The following is a 19,927-nucleotide window of genomic DNA, read 5'->3' on the forward strand; positions in this document are numbered from 1 at the left end:
CACTGGAAGCTCATTCCACACAGCTACCACTCTCTGAGTAAAGAAGTTCCCCCTCATGTTACCCCTAAACTTCAGTCCTTTAATTCTCAAGTCATGTCCCCTTGTTTGAATCTTCCCTACTCTCAGTGGGAAAAGCTTTTCCATGATGAGAGGGAAGGTTTCCCACTATCACCCACTTTTTGTCCTTCATAATCCTGCAGAGGGAATAAAGGTCCCCTCTCAGCCTTCTCTGTTAAGGTGAGAGGGAAACGACATGGGAACCTGAGGGGCAACCTTTTCACTCAGGGGTTGGTTGGTATATTGAATGTGCTGCCAGAGGAGGTGTTTGAGGATGGTGCTATAACAACATTTAAAATACACTTGAAGAAGTCCAGGGATAGGAAAAATCTAGAGGGATATAGGTTTAAATTCAGGCACATGGGAGTAGCTTAGATCGGGCATCTGTGTTAACATGGACGAGTTGGGCTCAAGGGACTATTTCTGTGCTGTATGATTCTCTGAATGCCAAGGCTAGGAATGCCAAAGACAAAAACATTTAGACAGGTAGAGGGATAGGATAGGTTTAGTGGGGTATGGGCCAAATGCAGGCATGTGGAACTGGTGTAGTTGGGGCATGTTGGTCGGCGTGGGCAGGTTGTGCTGAAGGGCTTGTTTCCACGGTGTATGCTTCTATGACTTGAGGGCATGGCTTTAAGGTGAGAGGAGCAAGCTGCAAGGAGTGTTGGTGGAAGCAGATATGATTGTGGCATTTACGAGGTAGGTTCATGGATATGCAGGGAACGGCAGTGTATGGATCACGTGCTGGCAGAGGGGATTAGTTTATCTTGGCATTATGTTCGGCACTGACAACATGGTTCCTGTGCTCTACTGTTCTATTTTTTAAGAAAAATAAATACTGCCTCAGCTGAAATGCTCCATCCAAATATATGCATCGATAAGCATTGAAGAAATTGTCAATGCTGAATAAATATCGCAACAGCCTTATCACAGGTTATACGACTTGAAAGAAATAACTGCAACGTTGGGAAATCATTGACAGATTTTGATGGCTTTTGCCTATTTAGTCATAGAATGATACAGTGTGGAAACAGGCCCTTCGGCCCAAACTGCCCACACTCCCCTAAGCTCTATCATTCACTCTGTAGGTCCTGCCCATGTTGGTCTTCCCAAAATGCAACACCGCACATTTCTCAGTATTAAATTTCATCAACCATTCTTCAGTTCACCTGCCCAAATTTTTGACATCCATCTTCACTATCTATAATCCCACCCACTTTTGTGTCATCTGCAAACTTGCTAATCATGCCATGTGCGTTCTCATCCAAATTATTGATAAAGATGACAAACAACAATGGGTCCAGCACTGAACCATGAGGCACACCACTAGTCACAGGCCTCCAGTCTGAAAAGCAACCTTCCACCATCACCTGCTTTCTTCAATGAAGCCAATTTTATGTCCAGTATTGAATATTTCAAGTGGAAAATATTTAAAATCACAAAGGAGAGGCATTTCCCACCATCAAATTAAGTTATTTTAATGCTTCAACAAAAATAATTAGCTTTTGACTACAGGTGTTCATAAGTCTGTACAGATCTTTTTGCTAATGCAGAATATTTCCGAAAATTCTTACACTCTTACACTATTGCTTTAAAATTGAAATATAAAAATCGACTAAAATGCAATCAATCAGCAAGAAACAGTTAGTATTAATTGATCAGAGAGTTAAAATCTAGGCAGAGCAATAGTAAAGAAAGTGATTGACTTAATTGAAATCTGGACTCAATTCAGTGACAATTCTTGGACTTGGGGTGTTGTGTTCAAAAGGTTAATATCTGTGTGTGAATGTGAATGTATCAGCCTGCAGATTGCATCACAGAAAGATAAATACATTTATATACTAAACTAGTGCAAGTAAGCAAAAAGTAGGTTTCAATGTTGATATGCAAAAGGACACAAAGTGCTGTAGTAACTCAGCAGGTAAGACAGCATCTACGGTGAACATGGATAGGTGACATTTCAGGTCGAGACCCTTCTTCAGACTGAGTCTTGAGTCTGAACCTTGACCCTTCTTGAGTCTGAAGGTCTTGGCCCGAAACATCACCTATCCATGTTCTCAAGAGATGCTGCCTGACCCGCTACTCCAGCATTGGGTGTCTTTTCTTTGTAAACCAGCACCTGCAGTACCCTGTGTCTCTGCTGAATTATTCAATTTACCACCTGCATTCCTTCAAAATACATAAATAAGCAATTGGAAGTAACGATATTCCAACTCGAAACGTCACCTATCCATGTTCTCCAGAGATGCTGTCTGACCGGCCTAGTTACTTCAGCACTGTGTATTTTTTTTAATTGGAAGTAGATGTTGGCTAGTGAATACACAATGGGCTATCAAACAAACTTTGTGATGAAAAGTGTGTAAAAGACAAAAAAATTATGAAAGCAATATTTTGACTCTGGAGCCCTGGAATATCAGTCAAGAGTGCAATCATCTGGGCTCTGTAATTTTCTTCTGTGAGGGAGGAAGATACAGAGGACAATAAGAATATTTTACTTCATTTCACCCCAAATTCGTAGTTGAAGGTAACACATTGTGGCCTCAGCAAACGTCACAAGCACATTCACAGCTACTGCCAATAGTTCTTGGTTTTAATATATATACATGAATGAATCTGCTTCTCAGATAGGCCTAGATAGAATGCATGTGGAGAGAGTTTTTCTAGTATGGGGATGAGTCTAGGACAGGAGGGCACCTCTTCAGAATGAAAAGGACGTACCTATAGAATGGAGATACAGAATTTTTTTTTAAGCCAGTTTATACTGTGTATCAATGGAATTCATTTCCATAAACGGCTGAGGAGGCCAAGTCATTGAGTATCTTTAAAGTGGAGATATCGGTTCTTGATTAGCAAGGGCGTCAAAGATTATGGGAGAAGGCAGGAGAATGGGTTTGGGAGGGAAAAATACATCAGCCATGATCAAATGGCAGAGCAGACTTGACAGGATGAATAGCCTAATGCTGCGTCTTAGATTCTTACAAATAAGGCTTTCTGAAATCTACCAGTACCATGTAGTAAAAATGACACACATGATTTTTATTGGAGCTCCAATATAGGACAGGGACTTTTCTCTGCATCATGCGACACTTCCTTCACTCTGTAAACGGCTCGTTCTTAATCCCAGCTGAGTCATAGCGCAATGGTAGTAGGAATTATTTGCTCCTGGTAATTCTGGGGTTCATTATCATTGATAAACTAAAGCAACCAAAGTCCTTTTTTTTGTATGAATGTTTTACATCTCAATTATAATAGACAGGAGGCAAATTGTGACTGCATACATAGACAACAGTAAACCATGGGCTGACACAAAGTGCCGGAGTAACTCAGTGGGTTAGGCAATATCCCTGGAGAACATGGATAGGTGAGCTTTCGAGTGGTGACCCTTCCTCGGACTGATTCAGTCTGAAGAAGGATCCCTTCCCGAGAGGTCACCTATCCATGTTCGCCAGAGATGCTGCTTGACCCGCGAAGGTACTCCAGCACTTGTGTCTTTCCTAGGTAAACCAGCACCTCCACTTCCTTGTTTCTAAGTAAACTCTGGGCAGTGATTTCCCCAAATTTGCCCCATCCAGAACTACAAGATTCACAAAAAGCTGGAGTAACTCAGCGGATCAGGCAGCATCTGTGGGAAAAAGGAATCGCTGAAGTTTTTTTCCAGAGATACTGCCTGACCAGCTGTGTTACTTCAGTTTTTTGTGACTATCTTCAGTGTAAACCAGCATCTGCAGTTCCTTCCTAATCAAAAGATTCACGATCTCTGCAATAGGTAGCACAGAATCAAGATAAAGTCAGATAGTTATAAGAGAAAATGAACAATATTGATAAGGGGCATTAGGTGAACACTGGCCACAATGCTGGGATGTTTTGGGGAAATGAGAAGATTGTACCAGGACAAAGCGCAATTCTCACTTCTGGTCTCTAAATAATCCAGAACCCAGGAAGATGATCAACAAACAATCTGCCATGGGGATAGGTGATAGGGGGTTGAAAATAGGATTCTGTGAGTGGGGGGGATCTTGGTAGATTCTTCCAGCCCCCTATCACCTAGTTTACCCCCTCCCCCTCTGCACACATTCCTTCCAAGCGATCCATTCCCCTCTACTCCCCCACACTGTTCTATTCTGCCCACACCACCTCCCTTATTTAGTTCCATACTTCATCTACCTTTCCTATCACAGTCCACCATATGTTGCCTCTACCTATCACCTCCCGGTCTCCGTCACTATCTCCACCCTCCCTCTCCCATCTGACTCTACCAATCAACCTCTCCTTATCTGGACCCACACAATGCTTGAAAGCTCTAACCCAACCCCATTATACTCAATACCTCCCCTTTACTCTTCAGTCCAGATGAAGGGTCCCAACCCAAAACATCGACTGTCCATATCCCTGCACATTTGCCTCTTGACCCACTAAGTTCCTCCAGCAGATTGTTCGTTGCTCCAGGTTCCAGCATCTACAGTCACTTGTGTATCCAGGAAGGCAATCCCATTTTCCCACACTGTAACATTGAAAACAAAAGCATGATTACACTTTACCAAAGATTTACCTCTTTGTAAAAGATTATATTACACAGATAAAAACACAAAATGCCGGAGTAACTCAGCGGGTCAGGCAGTACTTCCATGGAACTTGGATATGTGACGAAGGGTTTCGGCCCGAAACGTTGCCTATTTCCTTCGCTCCATAGATGCTGCTGCACCCGCTGAGTTTCTCCAGCTTTTTTGTGTACCTTCGATTCTCCAGCATCAGCAGTTCCTTCTTAAACAATGGATATGTGACGTTTTGTTTCGGAACACTTTTACTTTGCTTATTTAGATATTTTGAAGGAATGCAGGTGGTGGTTTACAAAAAAAGACACAAAGTGCTGGAGTAACTCAGCAGGTCAGGCAGTTCTCTGGAGAACATGGGTAGGTGACGTTTCGTGTCGGGATCCTTCAAACTCATAGGTGATATTTTGGGCCATAGCCCTTCTTCAGACTCATACGGTAGGTGACATTTCAGGTCGGGATCCTTCTTAAGACAATAGGTCAATATTCCACAGATTGCTGACTTTGTGCTTTACACGGTTCATTATTTCTGTCTATGAAAGCATAGTGAACACGTTTAAAAAAATGTTAGATATGTATGTTAAATATAATATCTAATAGAGAACACTACTTTGAAATATTATTGTGACAATTTACCACTGGTGGTATATCAACATGTAATTAGTTTGTAGTTGAAATAGGTCTATCATTGTGAATAACAAGTTTCGGCCCCTTGATAAACTGCCAAAGATTCACTGTTTGTATCGCTCCATTGTCATCTCGTTCACAGCCAACAATGGACCATTGTAGCCTCCACCTTTCCTGGTCTGATTTGTTCTGTACCATTTTATAACACTAGTTTACCTCTCCCTTGACTCTCAGTCTGAAAAAAGGTCTTGACCCGAAACGTCACCTTTTCCTTTTCTCCAGAATTGCTGCCTGACCCACTGAGTTACTCTTGCACTTTGTATCTATCTTCTGTGTAAACCAGCATCAGTAGTTGCTTCCTGCACTGACAGATGTCTGTTCTATTTTAATGGTGATGACCTTTTCCTCAGTAATGCATGAAACAGTGGTATCATCTCAAACAATGAAACATTCCAGGGGCAATCTTTCATTGAGATGTAATAAATGTTCAGCTTTATTATTATCACATGTACTGAGGTACAATGAAAAGCTTAATTTTGCATATTATCCAATCAGGTCAGATAATACTATACATCAATACAATCATGTCAAACACAAGTATAACTCAAATATATTCCTGGGATGTCAGGACTTTCATATGAAGAAAGACTGGATAGACTTGGCTTGTACTCGCTAGAATTTAGGAGATTGAGGGGGGATCTTATATAAACTTACAAAATTCTTAAGGGGTTGGACAGGCTAGATGCAGGAAGATTGTTCCCGATGTTGGGGAAGTCCAGGACAAGGGGTCACAGTTTAAGGATAAAGGGGAAATCCTTTGGGACCGAGATGAGAAAAGCATTTTTCACACAGAGAGTGGTGAATCTCTGGAACTCTCTGCCACAGAAGGTAGTTGAGACCAGTTCATTGGCTATATTTAAGAGGGAGTTAGATGTGGCCCTTGTGGCTAAAAGGATCAGGGGGTATGGAGAGAAGGCAGGTACAGGATACTGAGTTGGATGATCAGCCATGATCATATTGAATGGCGGTGCAGGCTCGAAGGGCCGAATGGCCTACTCCTGCACCTATTTTCTATGATTTTATGATAATAGATAGAGCAAAGAGGAAGATACAGTGCAGAATATAGTTCTCAGCATTGTAGAGCAACAATCCCAGAGCCAATGTCCAATGTCCGCAATGGGGTAGAGATGAATCGGACTGTACACTAGCTAATGGAACAAATCAGACAGTACTCTAGCCTATGGAAGAATTTATGGATGAATCAGTACTTGACAGCACATTCAACGTGAATCTGTTGCTGTTTAGTGGTGTATACACACAAGGGGTTCTTTCAGACTAGAGTGCTCTTTATATCCCATCTTTTAACCAGGACCTATGTATAAATAGAAGAAATGCAAATCCTGTAGATCTAAAACCATCAACAAATTTGGCCTGGCTAGGGTATTCCTGCTGCACAAAATTAAACGCTCATAGAGTCATACAGCATGGAAACAAGTCCTGCAGTCCAACTTGACCAAGATGCCCCATCTATGCTAGTCCCACCTCCGTGTGCTTGGCTCATATCCTTCTAAACCATTCCCATCCATTTACTAGTTCAAATGTGGATCATGATGCCTCCTCGTGGCGATCCCCGTAAACGACAACACGATGCACTCTGTGATGCGTTGGGCAGCCAATTCTGTCAATATGTTGGACGACGACGGAAGCCAACAGCGAGCTATGCGTTGTCTGACACACGAGCAAACAAAACTAGTCCAAATATCTTTTAAAGGTTGTTATAGTACCTGCTTCAACCACTTCCTCTGGCAGCTTGTTCCATATGGTTGTCAGAAGTTATGGGCAGAAGGTAGGAGAATGGGGTAAGGAGGGAGAGATAGATCAGCCATGATTGAATGGCATACACTTGATGGGCCGAATGGCCTAATTCTACTCCAATTCCTTATGACCTTATATACCTACCACCCGCTGCATGAAAAAGATGATGAGTGATATTTAAGAGTAATAAGCACCAAGGTATAAAAGTGGAAGAACTGATAACTTACAGCGCTATTGTGGTTTTTGCTCGAATCATCCGAATCGATGAAGGCTCTTCGAGAAACCTTTCATTTTTGTTGTCACTTGATATTTCTCCTAAACAAATAGATTAAAGTTAATGATCTGAGTGACCAGAAAGTCACAGACATAGTTGTCTATTCTCATCAGCATAAACTGTGATAAGATGTGCCCATATTTAGTGCGGCACACAGTGGCGTAGCTGGTAGAACTGCCTCACAATGCCAGAGATCCGGGTTCAATCCTGACTTTGGATGCTGTTGTTGTGGAGTTTGCATGTTATATGCTTGACCGTGTGGGTTTCATCCGGGTACTCCGGTTTCCTTCCACATCTCTAAGACGTGTGGGTGTGTAGGTTAGTTGGCCCCTCGTGAGTCGTGAAAGTGGGATAACATAGAGCTAGTGGGATAACATAGAACTAGATAACATAGAACGGGTAATCGATGGTCAGCATGGACTCGGTGAGCTGATGGGCTTGTTTTAATGCTGTATCTCTCTGAATTTTCTTCGCTTTAGACATACAGTGCAGAAACAGGCCTTCGGCCCACTGAATCCATGCCAACCAGCGATCCCCGTATACTTGCTTCATCCTACACAATAGGGACAATTTTATAATTTTATTGAAGCCAATAAACCTACAAACATGCACATCTTTGGAGTGTGGGAGGAAGCCATGGCACCTGAAAATACCAATGCAGTCACAGGGAGAAAATACAAACCATGTACAGACAACACTTATAGTCAGGGTCAAACCCGGGTCTCTGGCGCCGTAAGGCAGCAACTCTACCGCTGCGCCACTGTGCCACCCTGGCTCTAATGCATAGTTCCAGACGTTAACCACTCTAACACTATTTCAAAAATCCCTTTTGACAGTTTTAAATTATGTTTGTTTGGAAACTGAGTGGAAACTTTCATTGCACCTTTGGAGTGCACTATATTAGGGTGAAATACAACTACTGTCAGAAAATAGGGACAATAAGCGAGTTCGTATTCCAAAAAATTCAAGGATTTATCAAAGGTCGAACACTATAAACAAAAATGGAACGAAGCGCTGTAGATTCAGTGAATATCGTTTGGGTCCGATTTTTTGGCGGGGTGAGACTGGGGGCAGGAGGGGGACACACCAGAAGGAGGGAGATCGGGCAGAGGGGGGAGCGGGAAGACTGGACTGGCTCTCATCTGCAGAACCACGCATCATCTGCAGCCAGGATTGAACCCATGTCCCCGGCTGCCGAACCGCCACGGGACAGTCCCTGGTTCCCCCACCCCACTTGAGTGTTCCATCCCTCCACAGGGTGCGGGCCAGAGACGTCCGACGGGACACCGGCCTCCAGGCCCACCGCCAGCACAGAGAAGTGCCATCCCCAGCTCACCTCCGCCTCACCCGCCGGGCCAACCGACAGCCCAGACCGACAACACCCCTGGCCCCAGGCCCACAGCCAGCACGGAGAACCCACAGCCAGCGCCAACTCCAGTCCACCCCCGCTCCAACTCCAGAGGAACCCGCATCCCGATGGGCCGCTGCGGTGAAGTGCCAGTTCACCCGCTGTGCTTCCTCAGCCGCCACCGCAAGTACTAGGCGTACCTTGCACACCACCGGCTTATGCCCCTACGGTACCCGCTGCCACTTCGTCCACAACCCTGAGAAGGAGCGAGGGCCCTGGGCTCGCCTGCGCCAGCCTGGGCTCGGCCTCCTCTGGCCTGGCGCTCGACTGGGCCGTGCTACGGGCGGCCTTCAGCCCCGACCTGTTGGAGCTGGCCCTGACTGGGCTTGGGGTTGGGTAAGGGAGGGGGAGGAGTATGTTGCTGCCACCAGCACCACCATCACCAACAGAACCAGCAGCTCCAGCAGGCGCCCGGCCTTCCATGACCGGCAGGAGCCCGTCCGCAGACTCTCTCTCCGACCAGGACGACTCCAGCAGCAGCGGCTCCGAGTCTCCCGTCTTCGAGCAGGGCCGGCGGCTATCCATCTTCAGCAGGATCTTGGTGTTGGACTGAGGGGAGGGGGGTGGAAGTGGAGGGCTGCTGGCCAACCGAGCATGATGGGCAGAGCCGAGCTGGAGTTAGCGGCTGCAGCGCCAACTGCATGCAAGTCTAGGGCCGCCCTGGACAGGGACGGGTCACCGGGGAGGGGACGGGGACGGCCCAGCAGCAACTCAACAGCGGCCGCAGCGACAGAGAGCCGACCCCGACCACGGACAAAATGCAAGCCTGCACACAATGCTGCACCACCGTTGCAGAGACTGTTTATAGCTAGGGACCTACGACCTGAGCATGCACAGTCAGAATACCGAACTCGCTTATTGTGTGCTTTTAATCCCTGGAAGCTTGCTTAATATAGTAAAACATTGAAAAACAAAGGCTGTAAAGTTTTTTTTTAAATCACCATTATGCTTTTTACATGATTTTGAATGGTATTCTGCCATTATAGAGACTTACCCTCCTCATGGCGATCTGTATGTCTTGCGGTACGTCTGGTATCATATTTGATAGCAGAAATTTCACTATGTACACTCCGTGCTAAAAAAAAAATATTCACAAAAGCCTGCATTTATATTGCATATTTTTTACAGAAATTTGTTCCAATTCACATTAGTATTGTAATTTTACAATCGCAAGAGATGTAAGGGATATTGGCCATAGAGATGGGATTTAATGGGTTCCATGACACTAAAGTGAGTGGTATTGTAGATAGCGAAGATGGTTATCAAAAATTACAGCAGGATCTTGATCAGTTGGGCACGTGAGCTGAGGAATGGTTCATGGAGTTCAATGTAGATAACTGCGAGGTGTTGCATTTTGGTAAGTCAAACTAGGGCTGGACATTCACAGTGAAGGGCAGGGCCCTGGGTGTGCAGCAGAGTAGAGGGATTTAGGGGTGCAGGCACATAGTTAATTGAAAGTGATGTCACAGGAGGGTGGTCAAGAATGCTTTCAGTACATTGACCTTCAGCAGTCAGGTACTGAGTGTAAAAGTTGAGATGTGTAGGAAAGAACTGCAGATGCTGGTTTAAATCAAAGGTAGACACAACATGCTGGAGTAACTCAGCGGGGCAGTGAAGGAGAGAAGGAATGGGTGACGTTTCGGGTCGAGACCCTTCTGTAGAAGTTGAGATGTTATGTTACAGTTGTACAAGATGTTGGTGAGGCCACATTTGGAATATTTTGTTCAGTTCTGGTCACCCTACTAGAGGAAGGATGTGGTTAAGCTCATAAGAGTGCAGAGAAGATTTACGAGGATGTTGCCATGATTTGAGGGCCTGAGCTATAGGAAATTGCAGCGAATTGTGAACGCAGCCCAGACCATCACACAAACCAAACTCCCTTCCATTGATACTTAACGCTGCCTCGGCAAGGCCAGTAGCATAATCAAGGATGAGTCACACCCCAGCCACTCCCTCTTCTCCCCTCTCCCATCAGGCAAAAGGTATAGGTGTGAAAACGCACACCTCCAGATTAAGGGATCCCATCCTACCACCAAAGAACAGTCCTGAACTACTATATATCTCATTAGTGACCCTTGTAATATCCTTTGGACTTTACTGGCTTTACCTTGTACTAAACGTTATTCCCTTATCATGTATCTATACACTGTAAATGGATCGATTGTATTCATGTATTGTCATTCCGCTGACTGGATAGCACGTAACAAAAGCTTTCACTGTGCCTCGATACACGTGAAAATAAACTGAACTGAGAGGTTGGGCAGGCTAGGACTTTATTCCTTGATGCACAGGAGAACGAGGGGTGATCTTGACGATGAGCTGGGTTGAAGGGCCTGTTTCCTTGCAATACGTCTACATAATTCTATAAATGGGAGGAGGTAAATAAATCTCATGTTATGTGTCGATTCTAAGATGGTGCCGGAGCCTGGCGACTCCATGTGCTGGTCCCAGAAGAAGATTTGCTATCATCGATTACCATTGCTCCACACTTTTAAACTTCAACATACCTCGACTCCATCCTGGTTCAATCCCTCCCTACCTTGACTCCTCACATGCCCTTCATCTCTTTAATGACTTCCGTGTTCCAGGCTCCCACTCTCTCATCTTTACTATGTCTGAAGAAGGGTCTCAACCCGAAACGTCACCCATTCCTTCGATCCAGAGATGCTGCCACTTTGTGTCTATCGTAAATTTAAACCGGCATCTGCAGTTCCTTCTTACACATTAGTAGAGTTGCTGCCTTACAGTGCCAGAGGCACGGGTTTGGGGTGCTGTCTGTACCGAGTATGTACGTTTCCATGTGATTATGTGGGTTTTCTCCGGGTGCTCTGGTTTCCACCCACACCATAGAGATAGGTTTGTAGGTTAATTAGCTTTGGTAAAAATTGTAAATTGTCCCTAGTGTGTAGAATAGTGCAAGTGTATCGGTGATCGCTGGTCAGCGTGTACGTGCTGGGCCAAAGGGCCTGTTTCCACGCTGTATCTCTCTAAAGTCACAAAAGCTTTTCACTGTACACGACAATAATAAAACCAAAGTAAAGTAATTACAAAGGTCTACCGCTGCCGTATCAATACTACTTTAAAAATAAACATTTTTCTGCAGTAATCATTTAAGTGAGATTTATTAACATTAATAACGTACCTCAATTATTAACAGGATGATCAATTGTTCATGAAAGGGTCTATGCCTCCCAAACTCTGTGTTAAACGCAATCATGCAGGAATTGGTCACTATTGCCACACCATTTATTAGATCCAAAACAGTCAGCCACTGACCTGTGAATGTGGAATTGTAGGTGTTTATCATTACTAATACTTGCAACACTATATTCAATTATTCAGGATGAGGAAATAGAGTCATACAGTGTGGAAACAGACCCTTCAGCCCAACGTGCCCACGCTGACTAAAATGCATTCAGCCTGAATGAATGACCGGAAAATTATCTTGGATATTTACCTTCATTTTCAATTCAAGAAAGTGGTGGTGAGCTGTGTGAGTTACATGACAAGTGGGATAGCACAGAAAATATTTGGGGTCAGGGCCTGTCTTAACTGCAGCTGAATTATAGAGCCATACAGCGTGGAAACAGGCCCTCGCCCAACTTGCCCACACCGACCATAGGAACAGAATTAGGCCATTCGGCACTTCGAGTCTACTCTGCCATTTGATAATGGCTGATCTAATTTTCCTGCCTTCTCCCCGTAACCTTTGACACTCTTAATAATCAAGGGCCTTTGACTCTTGGCCTCTGGGGTAGGTGGTCATTGCCCAAAGCCGGAATCCCCTCAGGGCGGGAAGCCAATCTCACAGCTGCAGCCTTGGGGCGATGGTCAATCTTCGGGTGGCACTGTGGCACGGTGGTAATTTGCTGCCTTACAGAGCCAGAGACCCAGATTCGATCCTGACTGTGGGTGCTGTCTGTATGGAGTTTGAATGTTATCCCTGTGACCCCAAGGGTGTTCTCCAGTTTCCTCCCACACTCCAGAGACATACAAGTTTGCAGGTTAATTGGCTTCTGTAAATTTTAAATTTGCCCCAGTGTGTAAGATAATGCTAGTGTACGGGGTGATCGCTGGTTGGCATGGACTCAGTGGGCCGAAGTGCCTTCTTCCAGGCTGTATTTCTAAACTAAACAAAAATATACAAAGCTGATATGTTGCTTTTCTTATATTGATTACAATCTTTGATTACAAGTATGGACCTTAATGAAGATCATAGTATGTGACTTAACTTTGTTCTAATTAGTTTGGATTGCACGTAGAAATAGACAGATGAGGGTAGAGAATATTACTTTTCAGCAGAAAGTGTTTTCTGTGACATTATCTAACTCATGACTTCATTGATATTTAAGTTAAGTGGCAAGGCAACTTGTTCAATGTTAGAGGGAGAAAATTTCAAATGTCCTTTCCTTTTATAATTCATAAAAGATCTTACCGATATCCTGAGCCATAAAGGCAATGGGACGTTTGTACATCAATAGCAGGCGCTTGGCATCCACGTGCACGTCGAATAAAATGGATAGAAAGAAAAGTAGTGGTGCCAGAGGGAATGAGATTGAAAACAACTGAGAAGAAAACAGGGAATCATTTACTGATAAAATAATTACTGTTCAATATTGACATTCCATGACAGGTATTAATATTAATCAAATTATAAGTGTATTATTAGGCTTAAGGAAATATTTTCCTCAACACACTCCATTCAATTTTCGTTTTAGTTTAATTTAGAAATACAGCATGGAAACAAGCCCTTAGGCCCACCAACTCTACGCCAACCATCAATCACCCGTTCACACTAGTTTTATATTATCCCATTTTCTCATCCACTCTCTACACACTAGGGGTAATTTACAGAGGCCGATTAACCTACAAACCCGCACGTCTTTGGCATGTGGGATTGAACTGGAGTGAACCCAAAGGAAACCCATGCGGTCACAAGGAGAACGTGCAAACTCCACACAGACAGCACATTATTTTTTTCCTTTGAAACCCTCAATATTTCCTTAGTATTAAACAATACTAGTCTTGGAATTAATATTTTGGTTAGATCTACAATTGTTGCTTGAATCCAGATGATGCAGTCTAATCACCAGCGGTAATCACCAGTGGCACAGCAGTAGAGTTGCCTTACAGCATCAGGGATGCAGATTCGATCCTGACTCTGGATGCTGTCTGTACGCAGTTTGTACGCTCTCCCTGTGACCATGTGGGTTTTCGCTGGGTGCTCCGGTTTCCTCCCAAAGATTGGCTTCTGGAAATTACTCCTGGTGTGTAGAAGAGAACTGATGAATGGGTGATGGCTGGTCAATGTGGACCTGGTGGGCCGGAGGGTCTGTTTGCATGCTGTATCTCTACACTAATCTCAACAATTTTGGACAGTTTTCTCAATAAATTTAAAGAGAAAACAGAGATAAGAAATAAAAATGAGGAAAAGCCAAACAGAGGAAAAAGAGAAAAGCCTCGCCATTATCTTAAAAATCAAACCTTTCCAAGTTTGCAATTGTCATTTGCTTTAACATCATATGTTCTAGTTTTATTTTAACAAAATATTTAATCATACCATTTGGTAGCCGTATTGTATGACCTTCTCAGTATATTCCTCCAATGTGAAGTCTCCGAGATCTGGTTTCCAGTATTCTTTAATAATATAATAATCCACGGTAGATTGCATGGTCTGATTTTTTGATGGTGAAGACAGGCTTTTATCTCTCTTGATTTTATTCTTAAATGTCTTCAACCATCTACAAGGTAGATAAATGATTAGCACAATAAAATGCAGTGCTGGTGCGTAGTATTATCCAAAATAAGTCCAGAATCTTGCTACTTCCCTATTCCAGAGCACAAAACCAGTATTGAAAAGTTAAGTTAACTGGGAATAATTATTTTCAAATGGAGTAAAGAGTGTATGTGATAAAAAGGAATTGCAGATGCTGGTTTATGCCAGTTTATACCAGTTGTCTTATAAAGTTGTCTTTCTACTGACTAGATAGCACGCACCAAAAACTTTTCACTGTACCTCGGTGCACATGACAATAAACTGAACTGAAACTGAATCTGAAACCAAATAGACACAAAATGCTGGAGTAACTCAACAGTCAGGCAGGATCTCTGGAGAGCATGGATACGTGACGTTTTTGTCGGGACCCTTCTTCACACTGAGGAAAGGACCCAATCCGAAACATCACCTATCCATATTCTCCAGAGATGCTACCTGAACCAGTGAGTTACTCCAGCAATTGTGTCTACCTAAAGAGAGTATGATTTGATTTGGGAAATAAGAACAATATGTTGCAGTTCAATTGATTCAGATAGTAACAAGAGTGTTCAACTTTATGGTATTCAGAAAAACCATATTGCTAAATAGTTGAGCATTTTTTAAATATATATATTTTGGGAGTACACGTGACAGTTTCCTCTCCTGGACTGCAACCTTGACGTGGAGGAGAGGCTTGTGTACTCCAGTGATCCTGAGAGCTATGTCGGATGGGGTTTCATATCCCTGGCAGGTTCAACCGAACCGGACAGGTCTCGGGTGATGAGGCAGACAAAGCAGCCCCTGGTCCTCCAGGATGGGGGTTGGGCGTGGGGTTAACTACCCTATCATGGAAAAAAGTGTGAGTTACAGAAACATTGACAAATGAAAACCAAGTGGCACACTTGGTTGAAGAAGGTGCCCCAGCGATGTGGAACATGACGTTTCCCAGCCAAACCCGCAAGGGCGCTGGACAGCTGACACACTTACTGACGCCAATGAAATCCATTCTTGTGGGGACATGGAACATCTGAACCATGTTCCAGGCTGGCAAGGCTGCCGCAATTGCCAACGAAATGCTGCGCTACAATCTCTTAATCCTGGGCTTGGCTAAAACAAGATGGACACAGTCGGGGGAGATCAAATTGGTCAGCGGGCAGTCCATTATCTACTCTGGACAGGAAGAGGAGGGAGCGAAGCATACAGAGGGAGTGGCCATCATGATGATGAAGGACGCTAGAAAGGCTTTAATGGCATGGGAACCATCAGCTCTCGCCTCATCTCCGCAACCTTCAAAACCAACAACAAGTGAAAGCCTACATAATCCAATGTTATGCACCCACCAACAATGCAGAGGATGAGGTCAAAGGCAGGTTCTATGACAGCTTGAACCACCTACTTGGTAGTATTGGAGGCAGAGACCTCATTATCCTGAGAGGTGACTTCAACGCTAAGGTTGGAGGCCAAAACAAGGGATATGAGGCAGTAATGGGAAAGCATGGAGTGAGGAAAATGAATGAAAATGGCGAGATGTTTGCTGAGACCTGTGTTAACAATAACCTAGTGATAACCTACCCAGGTCTCAGCAAACATCTCGCCATTTACAATCTACAAAACAACTTGGGTGTCATCAGATCATTAGATCATGTCACAGAAAATCAAATTGACCACATCTGTATCTGTAAAAAGTTCAGAAGGTCCATGGAAGATGTCAGAACGAGAAGAGGAGTGGACGCAGCTTCAGACCACTACCTCCAGGTAGGGAAATTCAAGCTAAGGCTGAAGAGACACCACCAGGCCAAAAGCCAAAGAGCTAAATGCAACATTGAATACCTCAGTAGTACTCAAGTGGTGAAGAAGTTCAAGGATACCCTCTCAAGGGAAAACACGGAGCTACAGCGAAGGAGGCAGGAAGGATGGATAATAAATGAGTGGGAACACCTAAAAACTGCTTGAAGCTCAACCTGTGAAGGACCCAAAAGCACAAAGAGTGGATAACACCAGAAACCGTCAACACAATCCAACAGGGAGAAAGTTAAAGGAGAAAGTGAAAACTCAAGAACAAGAGCTGAAAAGGCTTTAGCCCAAAAGGAGTAAAACAGACGCCACAAAGAAGTCTGAAAGAACATCAGGAGGGACAAGAGAACACGGGTGGAGAGGCTAGCCAAAGAGGCAGAAATTGCGGCGACTCAAAGGAACATGTGGGAGTTATATACCATCACAAGGAAATTGTCCAGGACATATCTGCATAGTAATAAACCAATTACAGACAAGAATGGTCAACTGCTTTCAACCCAGGAGGTGCAGCTCGACAGATGGGTGGAACATTTCGAAGATGTCCTAAACAGGCCACCCACCTGCTGTACAGACACACATTCCTAAACCAGGATACCACTACAAATTAAGTGTGACAGAACAACAAAATCAGAAATAAAGGCTGCAATCAAGCAACAGAAAACTGGCAAAGCTGCTGGCCCTGACAATATTCCACCTGAAGGCCTGAAAGTAGATATAGACTCATCAACAAACATGCTCCATGGCTTTTTTGGGAGAATTTGGGAAGAGGAAAAGACACCCACAGAATGGTCAGAGGGATACATCATGAAACTGCCAAAAAAAAAGGTGACCTAAGAAAATGTGACAACTACTGAGGGATCACCCTACTTTCTGTACTCAGTAAAATTCTCAACCGGGTCATTTCAACCATCTTCAGGAAAACAAGAGACTACGGGACCAGCAAGCAGGATTGAGGAAAGATCGCTCATGCACAGACAACATAGCAACATTACGCATCATCATTGAGCAGTCTATTTAATGGAACACGTCCCTGTACATCAACTTCATCGACTTTGAGAAAGCTTTTGACAGCTTAGACAAGACAACACTATGGCACCTAATGGACCACTATGGAATTCCCACCAAGATCATAAACTTAATCAAGAACTCGTATGATGGAACCTCATGCAAAGTTATGCATGCAGGCCAGCTCTCTCAGAGCTTTAGCGTCAGCTTTAGCGCATACTGTCGTTGTGTCCTTGGGCAAGACACTTCACCCACCTCTGCCTGCGTGTGAATGTGTGTGAATGTGTGTGAGTGACTGGTGGTGGTCGGAGGGGCCGTAGGCGCAGATTAGCAGCCACGCTTCCGTCAGTCTGCCCCAGGGCAGCTGTGGCTACAGACGTAGCTCACCACCACCGAGTGTGACTGAGGAGTGAATGAATAATGCGATGTAAAGCGCCTTGAGTATCTAGAAAGACGCTATATATAAATCCCATCCATTATTATTATTATTAGGATTGTCGTCAAGCAGGGATGTCTATTGTCACCATTCCTATTCCTCCTGGCAATTGAATGGATCATGATGGAAACAAATGAAGGGAAAATAAATGGAATTCAGTTGACAATGTGGGAGCAGCTAGATGATCTGACTTTGCAGACAACATAGCTCTCCTTTCACACACACAGATACAACAGGAGAAGACGAACAGACTCTCACAAGTTGCAACAAAACTTGGTCTTACACCCAATACAGTAAAAACACAGGTGATGAGGATCCACTCCAAAACCATCAACCCTATCCTTATACACAGCACTGCTCTAGAGGAGGTAGAAACATTCACATACCTAGGCAGTGTTGTGGACATCACTGGAGGGGCATAGGCAGACAAAAGAAGTAGAATCAATAAGGCTAGGGTGGTGTTTAACATGCGCAGGAAGATCTGGAGCTCGAAACACATCTCAATCAACACCAAAATACGCATCTTTAGCTCAAATATGAAACAGGTGATGCTGTATAGATCAGAGACATGGAAAACAACAAAACACACTACAAACAGGCTGCACACGTTCATTAACACCTGCCTTAGGAGAATACTGGTGGAGAGACAAAGTAAGCAATGTGGATCTGTGGAAAAGAACAAGCCAGGAGCCCATTGACACAAATTCGAAGGAGAAAATGGAGTTGGACAAACATCAGCCGGCAAGCCCTGAAATGGAACCCCCAAGGAAAAAGGAAAAGAGGTGGCCCCAGGAACAGCTGGAGAAGAGGTCTCGAGACAAATGTCTGAGAGGGGGCTCAACTGGGGAGATCGAAAAAAGAACTGCCAACAACCGAGTGAGGTAGAGACATTTGTCAATGCCCTATGCTCCCAAGAGGAGCAAAGGGCTTAAGAAGAAGAAGAAGAAGAAGATGCTTGACAGAAATGTTGAACTTGAGCAGCCGCAGTTTAAGAACAATATTCTGGGATATTTCAATCAGTTGTGGGGACAGGTATAATAGAACGTTCAACAGTACTGCACAAGAACAGGCCTTTTGGCCCACAATATCTGTGCCAAACATGATACCAAGACCATTGCTTATCATAATCCATATCTCTCCATTCCCTGCATGTCTATGTACTTATCCAAAAGCCTCTTAAACGCCACTATCGTATCTGTCTCAAACATCACTCCTGGTAGCGTACTTCAGGCACTCATCGCTCTGTGTAAAAAGCTTGCCCTGCATCTCTCCTTTCTACTTTTCCCCTCTCACCTTCAAGCTATGCCCTCCAGTTTAATTCTTCTATCCTGGGGAAATGGTTCTGACTATCTACCCTATCAGTGCCTCTCATGATTTTATTCTGCTCAGATCTCCCCTCTATCTCCAGCATTCCAGAGAAGACAATTCAAGTCTATCCAACTCTCTGTAGCTAATATCCACTAATCAGGCATCATTCCAGTAAAATTATATTACATTATAATTTTATATTTCTGATAGTTATTTAATTGTATGCAAAATATATCTGAGTTCTATAGGGGAAGAGGGATTCCTGTTAGTACCATGGCCAATATCGTGGCCAATATTGTGGGTGGCATAATGGGGCAGCTGGTTGAGCTGCTGCCTCACAGCGCAAGAGACAACAAAACCAGAGCACCCAGAGGAAATCCACATGGTTGCAGGGATCCAAACCTCAGGTGCTGTCTGTGTGGAGTTTGTACGTTGTCCCTGTGACCACGTGCGTTTCTTCCGGGTGCTCTGGTTTCCTGCCACATCCCAAAGATGTGTGGGTTTGTAGGCTAATTGGACTCTGTAAATTGTCCCTACTGTGTAGACTCCCTATGAAAATGAATGTGAAAGTGGGATAACGTAGAACTAGTGTGGATGGGACAATTGATGGTTGGTTTGGACCCGGTGGGCGGAAGGGCCTGTTATATCAAACAATCAACCAATCCATCCATCCTATCCCATCCATCCATCAATATTTCCCTGTTTTCACCATAGACACAAGTAACATAGCAAAAGTCAGCCCAAAATGACTTACGGTATTAAAATATCTGATATGAACTTGGGTCCCATTTTAAAGATCATGAGTATAAGAACCTGAATACTAAGTTCTGACACACAATTGTTCAGTTCCCCGCAATTATCTTCAAAGTCAGATAGTCCAATCAATTGAAAGAACTTC

At 44.0% G+C, this 19,927-nt stretch overlaps 1 protein-coding gene across 1 annotated transcript; it reads right to left on the minus strand.

Moving 5' to 3' along the window:
* Positions 1 to 13,143: 13,143 nt before the first annotated feature.
* Positions 13,144 to 19,927, minus strand: LOC129698417 (anoctamin-6-like). Its single transcript, XM_055637564.1, has 3 exons — positions 19,784 to 19,927; positions 14,292 to 14,472; positions 13,144 to 13,296 (listed from the first exon to the last, which is right to left on the minus strand). Exons 1-3 carry the CDS (start codon positions 19,828 to 19,830, stop codon positions 13,144 to 13,146), a joined length of 381 nt encoding a protein of 126 aa, XP_055493539.1. The 5' UTR covers positions 19,831 to 19,927.

This window comes from Leucoraja erinacea, chromosome 6 (assembly GCF_028641065.1).
Source record: "Leucoraja erinacea ecotype New England chromosome 6, Leri_hhj_1, whole genome shotgun sequence".
Classification (NCBI taxonomy): Eukaryota; Metazoa; Chordata; class Chondrichthyes; order Rajiformes; family Rajidae; genus Leucoraja; species Leucoraja erinaceus.